We start from the raw sequence: 17,066 nt of genomic DNA, 5'->3' as shown, positions 1-17,066 counted from the left end.
GGGTGGGAGGAAAGAAACCTGAACTAACAGAACTCATCTAGTAAAGAAATAACACCCAGAATGGCAACTGGAAATGATAATGGACACCTGTGGTTTATTGTTATAAACTGATTAACTTGCAGTATATCCCAGTGACATGGGAGGCTTGTCAAGTCTAGGAAGAACTACACTGGAGAAGAGCAATGCTCCAGGGAGATGCAGTACCTTGTGACAAGTTCTTAGCTCTGAAAACAGATGAAGGCCGCTAGCTCCCAGGTTATAGGTGCAAGGTGCCAGGAAATGCTATTCTGTGTTTCCACCACCCTGCTGTATGTAGCAAGATTTAAGTCATAACCACTTATTGACAGGGCACTCACTTTAGTTCACTTGAGCACCATAAAAGCACAGAGCAAAAGCTGATCTCTAAGCCAAGTTCCCCTCCAGTTGCTGCGTGTTCGTGTAGCTCCAGAGCAACTGTTAACACTCCTGCAGCAGGGAGTGGCCCTGTCCAGTGTATACAAGGGGTTTGTTCTACCCATGCTCACAAGCTGCCTTCTCTGCAGCAGCCATTTTCCTCTGGGTGGCTGAGTTGTAGATGACGCTGTTGTAACCCTCTCTGTTTCGAGCTATTTCAATGGCAAAAAATTGGATCCTGGTGGCTAAATGGGGGAGAAAATAAACATATTTTTATCGCAGTTCTGTGGTTTAACATATTTTCCCCTCCCAGCAGCTCTTGCAAGCTTCTACTACTGCCTCCTTCATGCACAGACGTGCAGCATTTTTAATCCAGAAGGGAGCTGCTCCAAGACTTAAGGCTCTAGGTATGGCAGGGCACAGCTGCTTGTGCAACAGTTACCCCTTAAAACAGCACTTTTTGTGGGTTAATCAGCAAAGCAGACAATCTATAACTTGGTACTGAGGCTGAATCTAGGTTCAGTTCAGTATCAGAGGAACAACTGGGTTTCCATGTGTTGACTTGTCTTTAAGAAAAAAATGTCATGCCAAATCAGCTAAATCAATTCTCAGAGTCAGGCAAGAACCATGTGTGGCCCTACTACAGGCAAGAATCCTCCACCGGTGCCTGAGGCTTCAGATGTTTTCAAAACCTTCAGTGGGCATCCGACACGTAGGCCCAAGGCTGGAGTCTGGATAGCCCTGAGTATTGCCTGCCCTCAGCCATATGGCCACAGAAGCAAACTAGGGAGGACCCAGTGCTCAATTTAGAAGTGCCACATAGAAATCTGCACCTGGTTTCTGCATGGGCAGGCCTTTCTCTCGGGTTGTATGCGGCGATTTGCTCACCAAATATTGTATTCTCTTCCGTGTAGTCTTTGCTGCAGTCCAGCCGCAGCAGGGTGCCGTAGTTGAAGTCTTCGACGACCCCCTCAAACTGCATACAAAACGGACGCCACTTCTAGAGACAGAAGAGCCGGGGCTGTAAACTTTCTCCCAGCAGCCGGATGAAGTGGGCCCCTGTTCTCAGCCCTCAGATCCCATGTTCCCGAACCGGCCTGCTGCTCGCAACACCTCGCCCACATTCGGGAGAATAACAAGTGCACCGGTGAAGCCAAAAAGCACCCGGAGTCGGGAATCCCTTCATGGTGAACGTGTCTCCAGCGTGGCTTTGTGTCATCGCACACCACCACTGATGTAGTGCTTCCCCCCTTGAGCCGCCTCCCTCCTTCCAACCCAAGACTTTTCCCCAGGGGAGATGCCACATCCACTTTGCAGCCTTTCTGGAGCACAGACCTCCTTGGCCGGCTCTGATTTGAGCTCTTCTGGCTCCAGCACGTCGATCCTGAGGTGCCTGAAGCGGTCCCGGAAGGCGGTGTAGATCTCCTCATCCACCTTGGTCAGCTTCAGAAACGTGGGGTCCACCGAGGAAATGAGCTGGTGGTGGGGGAAAAGTGGAGACAACCCGGCGCCGGGCTCCTGGGTCTCGAAAGCTGCGAGCAGCAGCACGCTCGACCCCCCTCCCCGGCGGGAAGCAGGCAGCCCGGTCCCGACCCCGGCCCCGCACTCACGTTGAAGTAGACCTCAGCGTGCTGCGCTGCCTTCATGGCCCACATCATCTCCACGCCGGGCTGCGGGGACGGGACGGGACAGGACAAAGGGTAAGGGGGGGGCGGCATGCCCGGCCCCGGCCCACCCCCGCCTGGCTACTCACGTCGTTGCCGTAGGCCTCGGCCGGCAGGGACAGCGCGCGGGCGGCGGCCGCGGCTCCGCCGGGGCCCTGCGGGGAACAAGACACGGCGGCTCAGGTGGGCTCGGGCGGCCCCGCCACCCCCTCCCCCAGCCCTGCCGGGCCTCACCAGGGCGCCCAGGCCGCCGCCGGCAGCCGCCATGTTGCCTGGGACCCCTGACCTTTGCCCCGCCTGCTCTGGGGGTTCGCTTCCGGCTGCGCCGGAAGCTGCCTGTACCGGGGTTCCATGGTGGGGGTGGGAGCGGCGGCGCATGCGGTGCGGCCCTGGGTCCCGCCGCTCCTCCCGCACCGCACGGCGCAGCTCCCTCGCCTCCTTGCACGGCGCCCAAGCGACACCGCACTGTTCCCACGCAGTGCTGCATGGCTCCTACGTTGCGCAACACGGCTCTGAAACTACTGCACGGCTCCCAAACCACTGCACAGCTCTCACGCCTTATTGCATGGCCCCCATGCTGCACTGCAAAGATCCCAAACCACTGCAGGGCTCCCACACCTCATCGCACAGGGACTGTGCTGCACTGCACGGCTCTCATGGTGCACTGCAGGGCTCCCAAGCCGTAGCGCAGCTCCCACACCGCACTGCACGGCTCCCAAACCACGCTGCACAAGCCCCCAGCCAAGCCTGGCTGCCCCACAACCCTTGGTCCCTGCCCCAGCCCCGTTCTCAACAAGAGCACAGTTGACGCGTGTATGTGCAAACAAAACCACGGCCCCTGGGGCCGGCCACGCTGGGGTGAAAGCCCCTGCCAGGAGCGGGGCCCGAACGGATGTTGTTCTCCAGCTTCTGGAAGGCGTTGGCGAGCCACCAAAGCTAAGCAGGAAAACGGGTGCTCTGAACAAGGCCTTAGCCCAGTTGCGCAGTCGGTCCAATAAAGATGCTGCCCACAAAAATCCCTGCCTCTCTCTGGCATGCAACAGGATCTTTTTCTGGATCTGAATTATTTTGAAGTGGGTTTGAAAAGGGATTAGTCAAAACACTGGAAGGCTGGTCTGTTGGGATTAAACCAGTCGGGGATAGGTCCTCTCACATTCCTAACCCAGGGAGGATGTGGCAGGGCACGGATCACTCCTGAGTCCTAATGTTTTTGTCAGATCATAAAAAATTGTGTCCGTCAGGCCAGGCCTCTCTTGGCCCGCTCTCTGGTATCACATAAACCAGCACAGCCTTTTTCATGGTCAGGTTGTCGGCAACTAAACTGGTGCCCCCACCTGGGCTAGCCTGGGTGAGGAAGGTGTGTGGACACCCAGCAGGACTAAAAACAAGTGCTGTCAATGGGCTCATGAGCTCCCTGCGAGCTGATGTCCATCCACATCTGGAGAGGAGATGGGAGCTACCGGGTCGCTCTGCCTGAAGACTCACGGACGATGGGCACTCATGGGAGCGGAGGAGGGTTGTTCCAGCATCTAAGGTGCCCCGGTGGTCGCAACAGCCTCGGGACTGACTTGTCTTGATAGACAACCCTAGAGAAGTGGGGCTGGAAGGGACCTCCAGAGGTCATCTAGTCCAACCCCTGCCTGACCCTATCTGAACCATCGCGTACAAACCATAATGTAAACTCGACATCAAGACCGACGCAACACAGACCCAACCTAACACGACCACAGGGTGAGCGGGGGAACTGGTAGTGTGCTCTAAAGGAAAACTGAGGATAACACAAGCCCCGCAGCTTGCAATCTGATTGTGTCATTGCCATTTGTCTGTGGAACAGCAGGGTTACAACCGAGATCATTGCTCCAGGGTCTGTACGGAGGTGTCCGGCCCTGCTTGGTTTAAAGTCCCAACTAGCTGGAGAGCCAAGGGGGAAGGGGAAACTGAGGCATAGAGGAAGGAAATGAATGACTCCAGACTATCCAGCAGCTCAGTGGCAGAGCCAAAGATGGCACTCAAGGCTCCCGAGTCCCAGTTCGGTGCCTAATCAATTCCGCTGCACAGATCAAGCCCATCAGAGCTGCAGACAGCTCCACTGCCTAACTCTTTTCTCAGCTAGACATGTAAGTGCTGGAATGCCCTGGGAGGACTTTTCATAGCAGTTTTTCTGTGTTCACAGACCCTGGTTCCCAGACTTAATGGGGGGTTTCTCTACCCATTTGTTCTGGAACAGCCAAACCTTGGATCGGTGGGTTTAACTTCACATTTCTACTACAGAAAGTGCTGGACGATAGCAATCAAGACTGTTTCCCCTGGCCGAATGTCCTCCCTTTGAAGGGATCTCTCTTTGAAGAGAAAGGGCTGTTTCCCTTTAAGACCAAATTTCAGCAAGGTGAGGCTAATTGAATGAATGGTTGAGTGGCTCACCTGCTCTGCCTTTATAAGATGCCTGGTCTGGAGGCTGGTTGTATGCAGGGTTGGTTAGGTCTTTTATGTGGGGGGTGGGTTGGTTTGTTTTTTTTTTTTTAAAAGCGGCTTGCTGGGGTAGGTTGTTCTATTCATAGCCCCTTTCTGTGTAGAGGATTTTTTCTTTGGTGGTTTGCATACAGCTCTATGTTGGGGAAGTGAGTTGTTAAGAATAAATATCAGTAAACTCTGCTTTTTCCCTTTAAAGTGTTTTCTGATTATTTGTAAGTCTTGAGTCCTTAGGTGAGAAGGATGCATGAAGTTGGTTACCCCATGCTGTTCCCCAAAATGCTCTCTTACAGGGGCTGTTCTGGTTTCTTCAGCAGAAATGTGGTCAGAGGCAGTAGGTAACAGTAACTCAGAAAGCTACTTTTACATAGGAAAAAGATTGAAATCAGGCAATGGGAAATGTGTGTTCCTGAGCTCTCAAACTGCAGCTCTAATGTTTGGGGTGAAGGAAGGATGGTAGGTAGCATCTAAGAGCAATTGCAGGAGGGACACTTGTGAAGTAGCAGCTTCATATTCTCCTTGTTCTGTGTGGAGGAGGAAAACCCAGCTTCCTAACTGAACTAGACCAGGAGATGACCCCCACCTTCATAGATTCAAGTGCTGTGCTCTTGTTGCAAAGCCTTTGCAGCTGAATAGAGATTCTTTTGAGTAAAGGTGCTTTTTTTTTTTTTTCTCTTCCCCTGGTAAAGGTAGATCCTGGAAACAATGGCTCTTACTGATAGTGTCAACAGTGACAGTAAATCGGAGAAGCCAGTATCTCTGATCTGGGGTAAGAAGCTGCTTGCTTTGCACCTGAGTGTCTGAGAAACACTTGATGATCAGTGCTTGGGTTATTTCTGCTGTTTTCTTAACACTACTTAAAGCTGTTGCTCCCAGTCCTCTGTCCTGTAATGGCCTTCTCTGATCCAGAAATTTGTTGGGGGGGGTTGGTTTTTGGTTTTTGGTCCTTTTTTTCTTTTTTCCAGATCTGCCCTACTTGCAACCTCCACTTACTCCTCATTATTGCTGACGCCTTTCTTTATAGGTGTCTCCATGGAGAGTCATTTTGAGAGCTAAATCTTAGCGGCTTCTGAGTCACTCAGGTCTTGGCTAAAACAAAGTGCAGCCTCTGAGGTGTCTAGCACCTTTGCTTCTCAGAGGTGAAACAAATCCTTGGAGTGAGATGGGGCAAAGGGCCTGCTCCCTGGGGCACGCTGCATTGCCAGACATGCTATTATGAGTCTGCCTTCAGCTGAGGTGCAGATGCTCAGCTTGGTCAGGGGCAAGGGCAGCTGGAGTGCATCAGTTGCTCTTTTTCTTGCCTCCTTCCTTCCCCCACAAAGTGGATGCGTTTCACTCATGTTGTTCATGTTGGCCAATGACAGTGGCAGCTCTGGGGCATGATATCTTTGCTTCTAAAGCTGTCTACCAGGCAGGAACATAAGTGAAAAGACCCTTTGAGGGGCAGGGTTTCTTGCCTCCTAGGCTGAGAAGCCATTTGGAGAGTGGGGGGGAGATACTTTGCAGTTCCCAACACTTCTCTCTTCCTAGTTCCCTTTGCTGGGAGGGGTAGTAAGCTCAACCAGCTGAGAACCCACCCTTGACAGAAGCCTGTGTTGTGAAACACAAGCTAAGTATGTGATGCTGGAGGTGGGGTGAGCTGCCTTAATGATCTGACTTTTTTTTTTTTTTTTTTTTTTTTTTAATCGCTGATCTCTGGCCCCCTCCACAGGCTGTGAACTGAGTGCAGAGAATACAACCTGCACCTTCAAGATGCCAGATGACTGGGCCTATGAGCAGCAGCTGGCTCTGCGGATGGTAGGTGCCTAGCCCATCCTTTCCCACAGAGATGTCTGGGACGGCCCTTGTGTCTGGCTTTGAAGTGGGTGTGGGAGGTGTGTATGGGAGGGGAGCCTGATTTGTAAAAAAGCCAGTTGCAGAATAGGGTAAAGCAAAGGGTCTGGCTTCTCTGAGTCCATCCTTCTGGACTGCAAGTGGAGTCTTGTCATTGCCAATGTGCCCATGAGAGTCCCTGGTGAGAAGAAACTTGCAGTGAAGGTGCCCACTTGGCCTGGGGCATGTCAAGTTGTGGGGGGTACTCTGAGCAGAAGCTGTCTTCCCTGCTGACTGGCAGAGGTATTACTCTGTTAGGCTGTGGAGTTTGAGTCTTCCTGCCTTTGAAGCACCTCTGCTGACACAATGCTAAAGGCTTGTTCTTCTCTCTCCACAGATTTGTGTGGGGGAGAAAACCAACGATGAGTTCAACATCGTAGAGATCATCCCTCCAGAGGACAGCCGGGACCCAAGCCCTGTAGTCCTAGCTGCCTTGAAGCCTTCTGTACTGCCAATGGTGAGAGGTGGGGGTATGGACTGGGCTGGTATTTACTCAGCCTGGAAGCTGGGTCAGAATCTGGCATCTAGATGACTCCTGGAGATGGAGAGCAGGTCACTGATAAGCCCAGGTCTGAGCAAGCCGAGGTGCTAATTTTGGAGTGTAGGCATGCTGAAATGTGGAGGAAGCAGCCCTTTGAGGAGAATAGCACAGGAGGGGTGGGCACTGCCATGCAGTCTTCAGCTTTTTGGAACTCAATACAAAGCCCTGTTAGGCCTTCAAAGCCAACTGGTCTCCAACCACAGCTTTTTAGGGCATAACCTGCCATCAGCCCACCCTCATGGCATTGCTGCTGTCTCTTCCAGGCCCCCATGGTGGGAGTTGAGCTGACTCCTCCTGTAACCTTTCGGCTGAGAGCTGGCTCTGGCCCAGTCTACATCACTGGACAGCACATTAATTGTAAGTGTGGATGCAGGGGGATTTAGAGTCTGGCCAACCTTGGCATTAGGGCAATGTGGTGTATGTTGGTTCTGGTGACTGCAATACTTGCTGGGCTGCTTCTGCTTCAACCAAATGAGAGAAGACTATAGCCAGCTGGCCACTGCCACCTCTGCATGATGGGAATGCAGTAAAGTCCCCACCTGTGTGCATTACACTCTGCTGCTGGAGCAGGGACTTTGTGCCGCTCGCATGTCTGGACCATAGACTGTCCTCCCTTCCTGGGAGGGGTAGCTGATATGTGCCCTGGGGAGGAGCTGCTGTTAACAAGACACCCAGGTCTTCCAAGGTATTGGTAACTTGGTTCTTCTGGTCTATAAGACTTGTTCTGTGCAGCACCAGAGCATGCTGGCTAGCCACTACTGGCTCAGGGGCTGGCTGGCATCCCATGTTTGGGGTACCTACTCCTAGGAGTGGAGGAGGCAGGGAGTGCCTTGATCTGTGCCCCATGCTCTGAACCAGGCCAGCTCTTCTTTGCAGTGGTCCCAGACAACTCCTGGATGGAGGAGGAGGAGGAGGAAGAAGAAGAGTATGAAGAAGAAGAATCGTTTCAGGAGGAGTCTCCCCAAAAATCCACCAAGCGCCAGCCATCCAATAAGAAAGCAAGTGTAGCCAAGGTATGGGGAGACCCAGCCTGCCCCTTGACTAGCCCCTGCCTGGGTGCCTTGTTACTGCTAGCGTAGCACAGACTGTGTGCAGTATCATGTGTTTTTAGTACCCATGAACCTGACCAGCAGCATCCATCATGGTTGCCCCTGGTCCATCTCCAGATGTGCCTGACATCTCCAAACCTTTCCCCAGGAGGGAAACCCTGCCCCAGCTCTTCCCTGTCCTGGAAGTGCACTGAGAATTGATGAGTTTCTAGGAGGAGCAGGGTGGACTTGATGCCTTGGCCAATGAAGGCCTGGGCCTCCTGAGAAGCAGCTGATGCTTTGCCAGAGTTGGCATCTTGGCCACAAAGTCGGCAGTCTTGCTGTGTTGGTCTAAGGACACAAGCAGACGAGGTTCTTTGGGCCTGATACCTCTTATTAAACCAACTCAAATAGTTGGAAAAATTTTTCTTTGCAAGCTTTTGCATATAAATACCCTTCATCAGGCTGAGGGAAGCATCTGCGGTTGGTGTGTGCTCTCAGTCCATAAAGGAGAGCAGTATTTCTCTTCTCTTGGTTTTTCCCAGGTAAGTGGGATGGTGCTTGTCCTGTTGCTGCAATTTTTGTGTTACAAGTACGTTCTTGAGTGAGTAAAACTCATGGAAAAATAACCCACATTCTCCTCTGGAAAACAAGGGACTGGGTTGGTAGGCTCCTTTCATTCTCCTTCTCTGTGAACTGGAGTTTGTCTGGTTTAACTACATCTGTCTCCTTTTGTCCCAGAAGAAGAAAGTAGAGAAAGAAGAGATCAAGTAAGTAAAAAAAATTTTAAGGGGTGTGGGGCCAGGGAAAGGATGAAGTGGTCCTCCAGAGATGGTGGTGGAGGTCTGGCCTTGGTGGGTGCCTGACTGGTGGCCATCTTTCAATGCCTGGTGAAGCTAGTCTTATAGACCACATAGGCTGAGAAATATATTTTGCACTGCCAGGATGTAATACTGGCAAAAAATGAAGGATGAGCCATTCCCAAAGTTTGTCATGGGTTAGCCCTTCTTGGTACCCCTCAGAAATACCCAACACAGCTAGGCTAAAGCTTGAACCCACCTCCTGGATTTCTTCTCCCCCCCACCCCCCCGAAAGTGAGTTGAGGGACCTCAGTGCTGTGTTTTCCCTCTGTGACTTTATGGCCTGACTTAATGGCAGAAGCGCTAACCTCCCACTTCTCTCCCAAGCAACCCTGTTCCTTCTGATGAGGATGTACCCTCTAACAAGGTAGGAAGCCATGTCTACATGCCTGGGGCAGGGGTGCTGGTGCTGGTTCTGGCAGCACTTTGTGGAGAGCATGTATGAAGCATCTGGCTGCTTATTCCTGACCCGTCCCTTTTGCTGGGTGCAGCAGTCCTTGTGCAAGTGCTCGCTGGGCTCCCTGGAGCCCAGTGACTTCACAGCCCAAGCTGTGTCTGGGGCTGGTGGTCATGGCATGGAGTCGATTTGTCCTCCAAGTGATACCATTTGTGAGGCATGAGAGCATGCAAACAGTTACTAGAAGAGGTGTTCCTGTCTGAGTCGGTTTGAGTCTCTGACTGGCTTCCAGATCTCAAAAGGGGAGAATTGATTTATCTGAGACCAGTGCCAGTCGTCTTACCAGGCTACTGCATTTGTGAATGCCTGCCTGGAAGATGCAGGCTAAGTCTGGCTATTCGGACACCTACCCTACATCTGCAGATGTGTCCAGCGGGCTCTCTTCTGTATTGGGAGCCACACAGTGCCTCTGGCTGACTCTCCAGTCACAGGCTGCTCTCAAGCCATTTGCTCTTCCTTTTTGCTGCAGGGGAAAGGAGCAGGCAGAGGGAGGAAGCCAGCAGCCAAGAAATAGATGGACATGCAGCAAGGCACCCACAGGGTAAGGGCTCACCTGACTGTGCTAGTTGGATACTATATTCTTGCCTCTAGGGGAGAGATCCTGAGGGCTGCAAGGCACAGTGCTGAGGGAGACCAGTACTTGTACCCAGAGCTCCTTTTGCCATCAGCAGCTAGGGCATCCTGCATTTGGAGATGCACCCAGCATCTTTTCCTAAGGTCTACTGACTGTGCATCTCCTTTAATATGTCATGCTGGTGGAGCAATAACAACCAGGTGCCCTGGGAGAAACCTAGAGGCCTGCTCTCCCTCTCTGAGGGATTCTGCCTGCCCTACAGCCAGCAAGAAGTCAGTGGTGGGGAGTCCCACAGCCAGCAGAGGCCTGGTATTTAAGGGTACAACTCCCAGGTCTGGGCCTCCTAGCCTGCCCATCACTAATGGAGAGGTGTAACCCTCCAGTAAAGTGAAGCCAGGCAGGTGATCCTTCTTTGTACTGACTTACAAGCCACCTCCAGCTGGAGGGGGAGGGTGGGGGGCAGAACTGCAGCTCACTTGCCATCTGTAGAAAAGCCCCAAGTATAAAAATACCCCAGCTTGTGTTGAGACTTGTTTGCTCTTCACTTCCAGGACCTGCTGCTGAAAAGAACAGAGATTTCTTTGTGTATGTGTGTGCACGCTACTTATTTCTCTAAATTATCCTTAATAACAATAAAGCTGTCTCCTTTTTTGTTTTTTTGCACTTTGGGCTTTAATGCTGTGAGGCTTGTGGGGTGACTTTGAGAAAATGAGCCAGATGGCTTCAAGATGAATGACTGAGGCTGAGCTTTTAGCCCTGGTACCACAGCTGGGTTCTTCCCCCTGGTTGGGTGTAAGGGGCCCTGAGACTGTAGTGTTTTATCTGCCTCACACTCCAAAGATAAAAGCCTTGTTCTGCCAGGAATTGTCTACTGTAATACTGCTTGGTTCCTATAGAGGACAGCCCTGCAAAGGGAAAGAAACCATCAGCGGTGGCAGGGGCTAGTTAGCTTCAGGGCTTGACTACAGCCCCCCACAAAAGGAGAAGCTGGAGTGAGGGCTAGGCTAGCTCTCGGGTCCCTGTTGCAGTTTCTTTGGGAACAGCTGGGCTCTTCAGCCTAATGCCTGTCATCCACCCTGCACACCCAATTTGTCCTCCAAACTGGAGGCTGCAGGCTCGGTCTGCCCATAAGGTGGTCTCTGTCCATCTGCCCCAGGAGCAGAGAAGCATTACCTACCACCCTACAATGAACCAAGCAGGAAGAGGGCTAAGTAGAGAGCTACAACTACTTAACTGAGGCGTGTAGAGAGCCTGAAAGAGGTGGTGACAGGAGTAGCAGTAGGGGGTGAGCAGAAACACAGGCTCCAGTGGTTGATGCTAGCACTACCCTGTCTTCCCACCCCCACCCCAAAAAGCCCTGCAGTGCTGGGGCTGGAGGAGAGAGGAGGCTGGGTGGTCCATGGCCCAGAGCCTGGGGTTGGGGAAAGGCGCTATGCTGCTGAGTGATGGCAGGCTTGGGATGCTGAGAGCTGGGCCCAGGCTGAAAGTAGGTGGGGTAATGGCTTCCACAGCAGTGCCAAGCCTGTGCTAAGCTACAGTCTGCTGTAGATAATGCTGAAGAGCAGCCTTTCCTTTTCTGCTCTGTTGTAGCCCCAGCTCTCCCCCACACTACCCAGACTGCTCCATCCTGCCACACAACCCCAAGAGGTAGATGTGGAGCCCCAAAACCCTGGCAGTGAAGAAGATGGGGCCCCATTGCAGCTGCAGGGAGCTGGACTGGGACTCCCTGCAGTGGATCCTGCCCACAAGAGCTGGGTTAGCATTTGGGGCACGGTGCAACAGGGCTGTCACTAATCTGGAACGAGCAGGGCTCTGGCTTTGTACTAATGGGCACCTTGATGGGTGCTTTCCATCTCTCTCCGTAGACATCTCTTTCCTAAAGTTCCTACCCTAGATAACCTGAGACCGGTGCTGGCACGCCCTCTTCTTGTCCTCAAACACAGACCTGGCTGTGAATAGGAGACAAAAGGGGATTACTAAACTGTGGGGGATGCTATTATAACCCGCTGCCCTGGCCTTGGTCTGGAGTTAACAGGTATTTGTGGCAGGCTTGCTGCCCTCGGGAGCATGCTGGGATGCTGCTGTGTTGTGAGATTGGCTCCTACAATGGCTGGCTTTAATTCTCTTCCAGGTGTGTGGCAAAGGGAGAGGATCAGCGGGGATGGCTGCTGGATGTGGGAGGTGGTGGAGGGGAGACCCTGGATGAGAGTGGGGGGGCATATGGGAATATCTGCTTGGCTACATCCAGCCCCACTACTGCCCCTAGGCAGGGCACTGGACAGAGAGAGGGAGGAGACAGAGCCAAAAGTTTCAGGTGGGGGAGCAGGGAAAGCCTCCCAGCATTGCAGTATCACCAGGCTGGGATCTCCTGGCCTGGCTGGGCTGGGCAGGCAATATGCTGGCAGAGACCATCCTGTCTCGGTTTCTGGGGCAAGCAGGTAGGAGAGGAGGGTCCCTGTTCACTTCCACAAATCAGGCTATTAGGATGCCTCTCTGGTCCTGTTGCCCGCACAGCCGGAGTAGGGAGCTCTGTGTGTCCCTCCTGGGACAACGAAACCAGTCTGTGGTCGATGTAAGCAGGCTCGGAGAGCCTGTGTAGCCCAGGCAGCTGAAAAACCCGGGTCACACATTCCCAGGGCCCTGGCTTTGCCTTGCTGTTCACAAAGGCCTCTTTTTGGCACCAGGCTGGAAGGAGAGATCAAAGGCAGGGAGCTGTGGGTCTTGGCCCCGCTGGAGACAGAGCCCACCTGTCACGCAGCAAAGCACAAATGGGCCTCCATAAACCCCAGAGGTGTGATGCTGCCCTCAAGGAGCTGCCTGCCAGATCTGGGGCCCCATGTGACTCAGCAGCTGCGTGGGCCCTGTTCCAGAGGGGGAAGACCCCATGGCGTTGGCTCTACCAACCCTCAAGAAATGGAGTTCCTGGTGCATCATTTTGGGGGCTCCTCCTTCCCACTGGAAGCCAGGGGAGCTGGGCGTGCAGGGGCAGTGAACGATGAGGGCAGTGACACTAGTGCTACTGCTCCAGGCAGAGGTGCTAGGACACTGCTTGGGGGAGCTTGCAGCAGCGTGGGGTGCAGACAGGTCACTGGAGGGGAATTGGACTCCACCTGGCTCTCCAGGCGGTGCAGCCCTGCTTGACCCACAAAGGCTGCCTCTTCCCTGACCACACACTCATAGCTGCTGGGCATGAGTAGGGTGCACAGAGGCTTTCCCTCCCATGGCACAAGGGTAATGACATGTGGAGCCCACTGGATGAGGAAGGGAGACCCTGCATCTGGGGTCAAGGCAGGCAGCCCTAGAGCCAGAGGGCCCCTGGTGCATGTCCTCCTAGCCCAGGCCTGCGGCCAAGTGAGTGATCCTGGGAATTAGCCCTGAAGGCAGCAGAGCCCCTATGGAGCTGCCGCTCTACTGAGCCTTGGGCCAGCAGGGCTGGATGGGTGAGAACAGGGCAAGAGACCACTGCTAATAGATTGGTCAAGCAGTTCAACCCTTGGTCTTACACTTCAAGAGGCCTTAGTGCATGGTTTGGCCTTAGCTTCATCTTCCAATGGGATGGACAAGAGTCATTGCACTGACTGATTTGGTCTGGGCTCTGGTAGGCTCCTTGGAGCTTTTTTTGACCCTCAACTTTAGTTCTTCATTGATTGCAACATGCAGTTCAGTCTCAGCGTGCTCCTGCAACTGGTTACAATGAGCTTTTCAACCCATGCCTGTTCTTCCATCAGCTGTGTTGAATGGCTCGCCCCATTTTTCTCTCCTCCAATTTGACTATAGCAGGCAGGTTGTCTCTAGCTGTCTCCAGCGCTTCAGAGCAAGGGCTGCTGGCTGGGTGCAGGGAGACTCAGTCCTGTCCCTTTAATTCTCTCCTCTTGTTATCAGCACCAGCTCACCCAGGCATGCTGCCCTCCTCTCCCTGCCTGCAGCTGGTATCCTGCTTCCCAGCACCCTCCTTTGAAAATCCCAGCACCAGATGCTGCCCTTCAAAGCATCCTGTCTCAAGGTTTCTCCTGTCCAGAGGGGCCTAAGAACTGTAGGGAGTCCCCCCGGGTGCAGGGTGAACCCAGGGGCCCACGGGTACTCAACCCAGTAGCAGGACTTGAAAGAGACCCTGGAAAGTCCCTGTAGTGATTCAGTGGCAGCCTAGGGCTCAGCCTTCTCTACCCTGGAGCTGCCAGTCCCAGCAGGTGCAGCCAGTCAGTGGGTTGCTCTGGGGTGTTGCTGGAGGACAGCCAGTGCTTCAGGGCAGGAGCCTGCAATGGATCCAGGACAGCCAGCCACAGGTGCAGCTGCTTGTGCTCAAGGACTGGAAATGGCTCCAAACCAGCCTCCTTCCTCCGTGCGTTTATGCCCACCTTACAGGCCTGGCTCAGCTGGATGCTCATAGCACTGACCCCGGCGCTCTCCCAGCAGGTCCCATGGCGCAGACCGGCGAGGCTGTCAGTGACAATAGGCAATATTTCAGCTCTCACTCTGCACCCCTCACCATGGCCCTGGATGCTTACAGCTACGTGGCCATGCTGGGGCCCCAAAGTCACATCCTCTTAGCATGTTGCATGCGAGGCCCTGTGTGCAGCACGGGCTGAAGGCAGAAACAGGAGTGTGGATCCAGCCCGCTGGTCAAGGGGTTCTGCAGTGGCAGGGTAAGGAGTCACAGTGCACGGGTGTGATCCTGCACGCCTGTGGTTATTGCTAAGGCAACCACATTTGGATGCTCAAGTCCTTCCAACGTTGCACACACAGGCACAAGCAGGGCTGGGCCCCCTGTAAGGCCCAGGCTGGAGCTTCCCGTCATATGGTTACAGATGGGATGGCAGGGGAGCCCCTGTCCTCACTCACCGCCAGGGCTCTGTTTGCCTTCCATCAAGAGCAGCCAGCATCAAAGTGCCCCCAATGAAAACAGATGTCGGCTGCTCGGGGCTGTGGAGCCGGGAGGGGGAAGGGGCGCTGCCCAGCAGGACACTCCACCCCAGCCCAGTCCAGCAGCTTTTGCAACACAAACTGCCTGTTTGTGTAGCTGACCATTATAAACAGGGTCCCAGGCACCGTCCAGGGAACCGTCCGTCATCACCGCTGCTTTCCAGCTGTCCCTCCAAGGTGGGCATGGGGCAGAGGGAAGGGGCGGGGGGGAAAGTGCGGCAAAGGGACAGGACAACAGCCATAAGCAAAGCTGGTTGGAGAGGCGAGGGCTGGCCTGGGACAGTGACAATCAGCATGGGCTGTGGAGGAGGGTTTCTCTCCCTGGGGGCAGGCATGGGTTGTGGGTGCGACTACAGAGGTGTGCAGGTTAGGAGGGTGGAGACATCCCCATCTGTTGCCTCTTTCCCTCTCTGGGATCAGCTGCTGGAGGACAAGATGCAGAAAGTGGTCATGTGTCCAGCTGTCCAGGAGGGCGCATCTTGGGAGATGCTGGTCCAGACCCACCGCCCTGCTCAGGAGAGACCTGGAGGCACCTGAGAAGGGGCTGGTGGAGACTGCCTCTTCCTGCTGGGATGTGGGAGGGATAGCGGGGCCGGGGGAGTCGCTGCTCAAGGCTGCTGTTTGTGTGGATCTGGGCACGTGCGACTCTTCTTGGACGTGTGCAGGGCAGGGAGAGGAGGGCAGTGTGCCTGGGTGAGCTGGTGCTGATAACGACGGGAGGAAATTAAAGGGACAGCACTGAGTCTCCCCGCGCCCAGCCGGCAGACTGAACCCAGCCCTTGCACTGAAGCGAGCCAGAGACAACCTGCCTGCTATAGTCAAACTGGAGGAGAGAAAAACGGGGCAAGCCATTCAACACAGCCGACGGAGAAACGGGCCCGGGCTGAAAAACTCATTGCAACGAGTTGCAGCAGCGCGCTGAGACTGAACTGTGTGTTGCAATCAATGAAGGACTAAAGTCAAGGGGGCGCATGCCAGAGGCATGACTGGGTACAAGGGCCCATCCTGCACCCGGGGCCTTGTGCACTGCCCTGTACTTCCAAGGCAGGTGTGCACCTCGCAGAAGCCAGGGGCAGGGTGGCGGGGTGGGTGCTCACAGGCAGCTGCTTGGGTCTTGTTGCGTGTGTCCCCAGCCAACTGTCCCCCTCCCAGGAGGATGGGAAAGGCAGTAAAGCCCTGAGGTATTGTCTCATAGCAGTCATCATCAGTCCTGAGTATTGCAGTGCCCTTTATGGACATTAGGGGATGACTTTCTCTGCAGGGCAGAGCAGCAGCATCATGGAGGGTCTGTCGGGAGAAGCTGAGGCTCAGCCTGATGAGTGAGTCAGGAATAGCACCCAGGCATTCGGACTCCAGCCCGCCGCCCCAACAGCAAAGGCAGAGCCAGGCAAAAAGCCCAGGTGTTTTGCCTCCCCCAGCCCTCCCCTAAGTCTTAGCACCCAGGTCCCTTTCCCCAGATTCAACCCCAAAAATACTGTTTCCCTGGGGAGCTGAAGAGACGGGAGGATGCATGCAGCCAGCTCCGCCATGCTCCCTGTCCTTCGGGGTGCCTGCCTGGGCCATTTGCCCCTGTGCTTGTCTGAGTCCATCCCCAGGCAGGCGACGGGCGCATCAGAGAGGGCAGCGGGGAGCAGATCCCCGATAAGCTGCTGCCAGTCACTTCCCCAGGTGACAGGAGCGCCTCTTCCCAAAGCAATCAGAGCGCGAGACAAAGCCTTCCCAGAAGGGAGAAGGAAGCCGCAGGGCTCCTGCTCCACACATCCCCAAGGCACACACAAGCCCAGGGAAGATCAACACGGGTGTTTATTGGAAGCTGCAGTTTTGTGGTTTGGGGCCCTGTCCTGTGGGGGGAGGTGAGAAAGCACCAGGTGAGGGGGAATGTGGGTCGTTAGCGCCAAGTTGCTCGTTCTCCCAAAACTAACAGCTCACGCTGGGGCTCAGCATGCCCCACTCAGCCCTGCTCGGGCTCGCAGCCCTGGAGAAGCTCGCACCCCACAGTAGCCCTTTCCCACTAGGGCTCAAGGGGGAGGATTCCCACCCTACAGACAGAGCTGCCCCCCATCGTACAGCTGGGGAAACTGAGGCACGGAGCAGGGATGTGCCTTATTCTTTCTATCACAGTGTCACCTAGCAGCCCCAAGCCCGGCCTGCTGTGCTGTGCTGCGCACATGGGAAGATCCAGCCCTGCCCCAAAGTGCTCTGAATCCAGTGTCAAGCAGAGGCTTGGCGCTAGTGTCCTCGGGAAGGAAGGATGCAGTCACCGGCTTTTGGCTAAGTGTGGCTTGCTT

The 17,066-nt window shown here is 54.4% G+C and overlaps 2 protein-coding genes across 2 annotated transcripts; one reads left to right on the top strand and one right to left on the bottom strand.

The window, feature by feature from the left end:
• Positions 1-73: 73 nt before the first annotated feature.
• PBDC1 (polysaccharide biosynthesis domain containing 1) lies at positions 74-2,324 on the bottom strand. Its single transcript, XM_019545909.1, has 6 exons — positions 2,292-2,324; positions 2,147-2,212; positions 2,004-2,063; positions 1,729-1,869; positions 1,282-1,393; positions 74-638 (listed from the first exon to the last, which is right to left on the bottom strand). Exons 1-6 carry the CDS (start codon positions 2,322-2,324, stop codon positions 511-513), a joined length of 540 nt encoding a protein of 179 aa, XP_019401454.1. The 3' UTR covers positions 74-510.
• A 2,250-nt stretch (positions 2,325-4,574) lies between these two features.
• Positions 4,575-10,519, top strand: NPM2 (nucleophosmin/nucleoplasmin 2). Its single transcript, XM_019546130.1, has 10 exons — positions 4,575-4,595; positions 5,216-5,295; positions 6,238-6,323; positions 6,736-6,855; positions 7,203-7,296; positions 7,816-7,952; positions 8,709-8,737; positions 9,155-9,194; positions 9,754-9,825; positions 10,410-10,519. Exons 2-9 carry the CDS (start codon positions 5,232-5,234, stop codon positions 9,796-9,798), a joined length of 615 nt encoding a protein of 204 aa, XP_019401675.1. The 5' UTR covers positions 4,575-4,595; positions 5,216-5,231; the 3' UTR covers positions 9,799-9,825; positions 10,410-10,519.
• The last annotated feature ends 6,547 nt before the right edge of the window (positions 10,520-17,066 follow it).

The sequence above is a fragment of the Crocodylus porosus genome, unplaced genomic scaffold, assembly GCF_001723895.1.
Source record: "Crocodylus porosus isolate Cpor-Errol unplaced genomic scaffold, CroPor_comp1, whole genome shotgun sequence".
NCBI classification, from domain to species: Eukaryota; Metazoa; Chordata; order Crocodylia; family Crocodylidae; genus Crocodylus; species Crocodylus porosus.
The sequence above is the reverse complement of the archived record's forward strand: the minus strand, read 5'-3'. Positions and strand labels throughout refer to the sequence as shown.

What these genes read in the sequence shown, in the direction of transcription:
- NPM2 (XM_019546130.1), top strand. Translation starts at nt 5,232, where the DNA reads ATGGCTCTTACTGATAGTGTCAACAGTGACAGTAAATCGGAGAAGCCA. An exon ending in CACTGGACAGCACATTAATT is followed by an intron (nt 7,297 to 7,815) that starts GTAAGTGTGGAT and finishes TCTTCTTTGCAG; the next exon opens with TGGTCCCAGACAACTCCTGG. An exon ending in AGGATGTACCCTCTAACAAG is followed by an intron (nt 9,195 to 9,753) that starts GTAGGAAGCCAT and finishes TTTTTGCTGCAG; the next exon opens with GGGAAAGGAGCAGGCAGAGG.
- PBDC1 (XM_019545909.1), bottom strand. Translation starts at nt 2,324, where the DNA reads ATGGCGGCTGCCGGCGGCGGCCTGGGCGCCCTG. An exon ending in CCGAGGCCTACGGCAACGAC is followed by an intron (nt 2,064 to 2,146) that starts GTGAGTAGCCAG and finishes CCGTCCCCGCAG; the next exon opens with CCCGGCGTGGAGATGATGTG. An exon ending in GGAAGAGAATACAATATTTG is followed by an intron (nt 639 to 1,281) that starts GTGAGCAAATCG and finishes TCCCCCATTTAG; the next exon opens with CCACCAGGATCCAATTTTTT.